This window comes from Pteropus alecto, unplaced genomic scaffold (assembly GCF_000325575.1).
Source record: "Pteropus alecto unplaced genomic scaffold, ASM32557v1 scaffold214, whole genome shotgun sequence".
Taxonomy (NCBI): Eukaryota; Metazoa; Chordata; class Mammalia; order Chiroptera; family Pteropodidae; genus Pteropus; species Pteropus alecto.
The window spans coordinates 128,224-129,359 of NW_006435787.1; the positions used below are offsets into that span (position 1 = coordinate 128,224).

Sequence of the window (1,136 nt, forward strand, 5' to 3'; positions counted from 1 at the left end):
CAGCTGCCCGCTGGGCTGGTGGAGAGGAAGTGCTCCCCCAGGTGGCAGCTCACCCCAGTGCTGCTGGGCCCGGCTGGCCAGGAAGGGCCTCATCTGGACGAGGCGGGCAGTGTAGATGTGGGCGTACTGCTGGCTAAAGCTGCGCTCCCCCAGCCGGAAAGGCTGTGAGCAGTTGGTGTAAGTCGCCACGGGCACCCGGGCAAAGGTGGCACTGTTGGCCGATGGCGGGGCCAGCAGAGTGTGGGCCCTCTGGGCAGCCTGCTCAGAAAACATGGTGTGCTCGGCGTGTCCAGACGGCTGTGACAAGGCAGAGGAGGAGGCAGTCACTGTGGGCACACAGACGCCTTCCCGCAACCCCACCTCCCATGGCAGGGCTGTCCTGTCCCCGCCAGGCTGCCCCTGTAGCACCCCCGGGGCACCAGGAAGAGAAAGGTGTAGCCCCAGCTGACCAGGGCCAGGCTGCACCCGGACAGGACGGTGCTGGATGCCAACACCTCGCCCTGTCACCCTCATCCAGAAAGGGAGGAAAGGAAAGCTAGGGCAAGGCCTCCCATCTGGAGCTTTCCAGACCTGTCTCAGGTGTCCACTGCCTGCCCCACACCTCCACCTGAACACAGGGTCTCCAACTCCACCCGCCCCACATGGAAGTCCTCATCTGCCTCCATCCAGCTCCCCGGCACCTGCCCCATCTCAGGGCCTGAGCCAGGTAAGCCTGTTGTAAAATAAGTCTATTATTAGATAATAGATGTAAAACAAATCAGCCAGTCCTTTGCTCAGAACTCTCCAAAGGTTCCCCATTTCACTCGATAACCCCCAATGGCCTCCAAGATCTACTCCACTGGTCCTGCTCACATGTCCCCCACCGGGAGGCCCACAAGGGTGTCTCCCTCACTCCTAAGTTTACTGTCTGCCTCCTCTGACCAGAACAGAAACTCCAAGAGCGAGAGGGACCAGCACCCGACTCCTTTCTTGCAGCAACCACACTCCGAGATGTGCTGTGGCCGTCGAAGCCCCGCAGGCTCCCAGGACCCGTGCAGACCGGCTTGGCCACTTCACAGGCCGGGATCACAGGTTTGCACGTGGTGCATCACACGAGATGTGACACCAAACTGACTTCTCTTTCATTTACCTTTTCC

At 60.7% G+C, this 1,136-nt stretch overlaps 1 protein-coding gene across 1 annotated transcript in view; it reads right to left on the reverse strand.

Annotated features, from left to right (window-relative positions):
• The window catches only part of POLD2 (DNA polymerase delta 2, accessory subunit), a 5,149-nt gene extending 4,823 nt beyond the window's left edge, over positions 1-326 (reverse strand). The window contains exon 1 of the mRNA XM_025046509.1: positions 54-326. Within this exon, the coding sequence (XP_024902277.1) occupies positions 54-273 (220 nt within the window). The 5' untranslated portion in view covers positions 274-326. The remainder of the gene's footprint in view (positions 1-53) is intronic.
• Between the last annotated feature and the right edge of the window lie 810 nt (positions 327-1,136).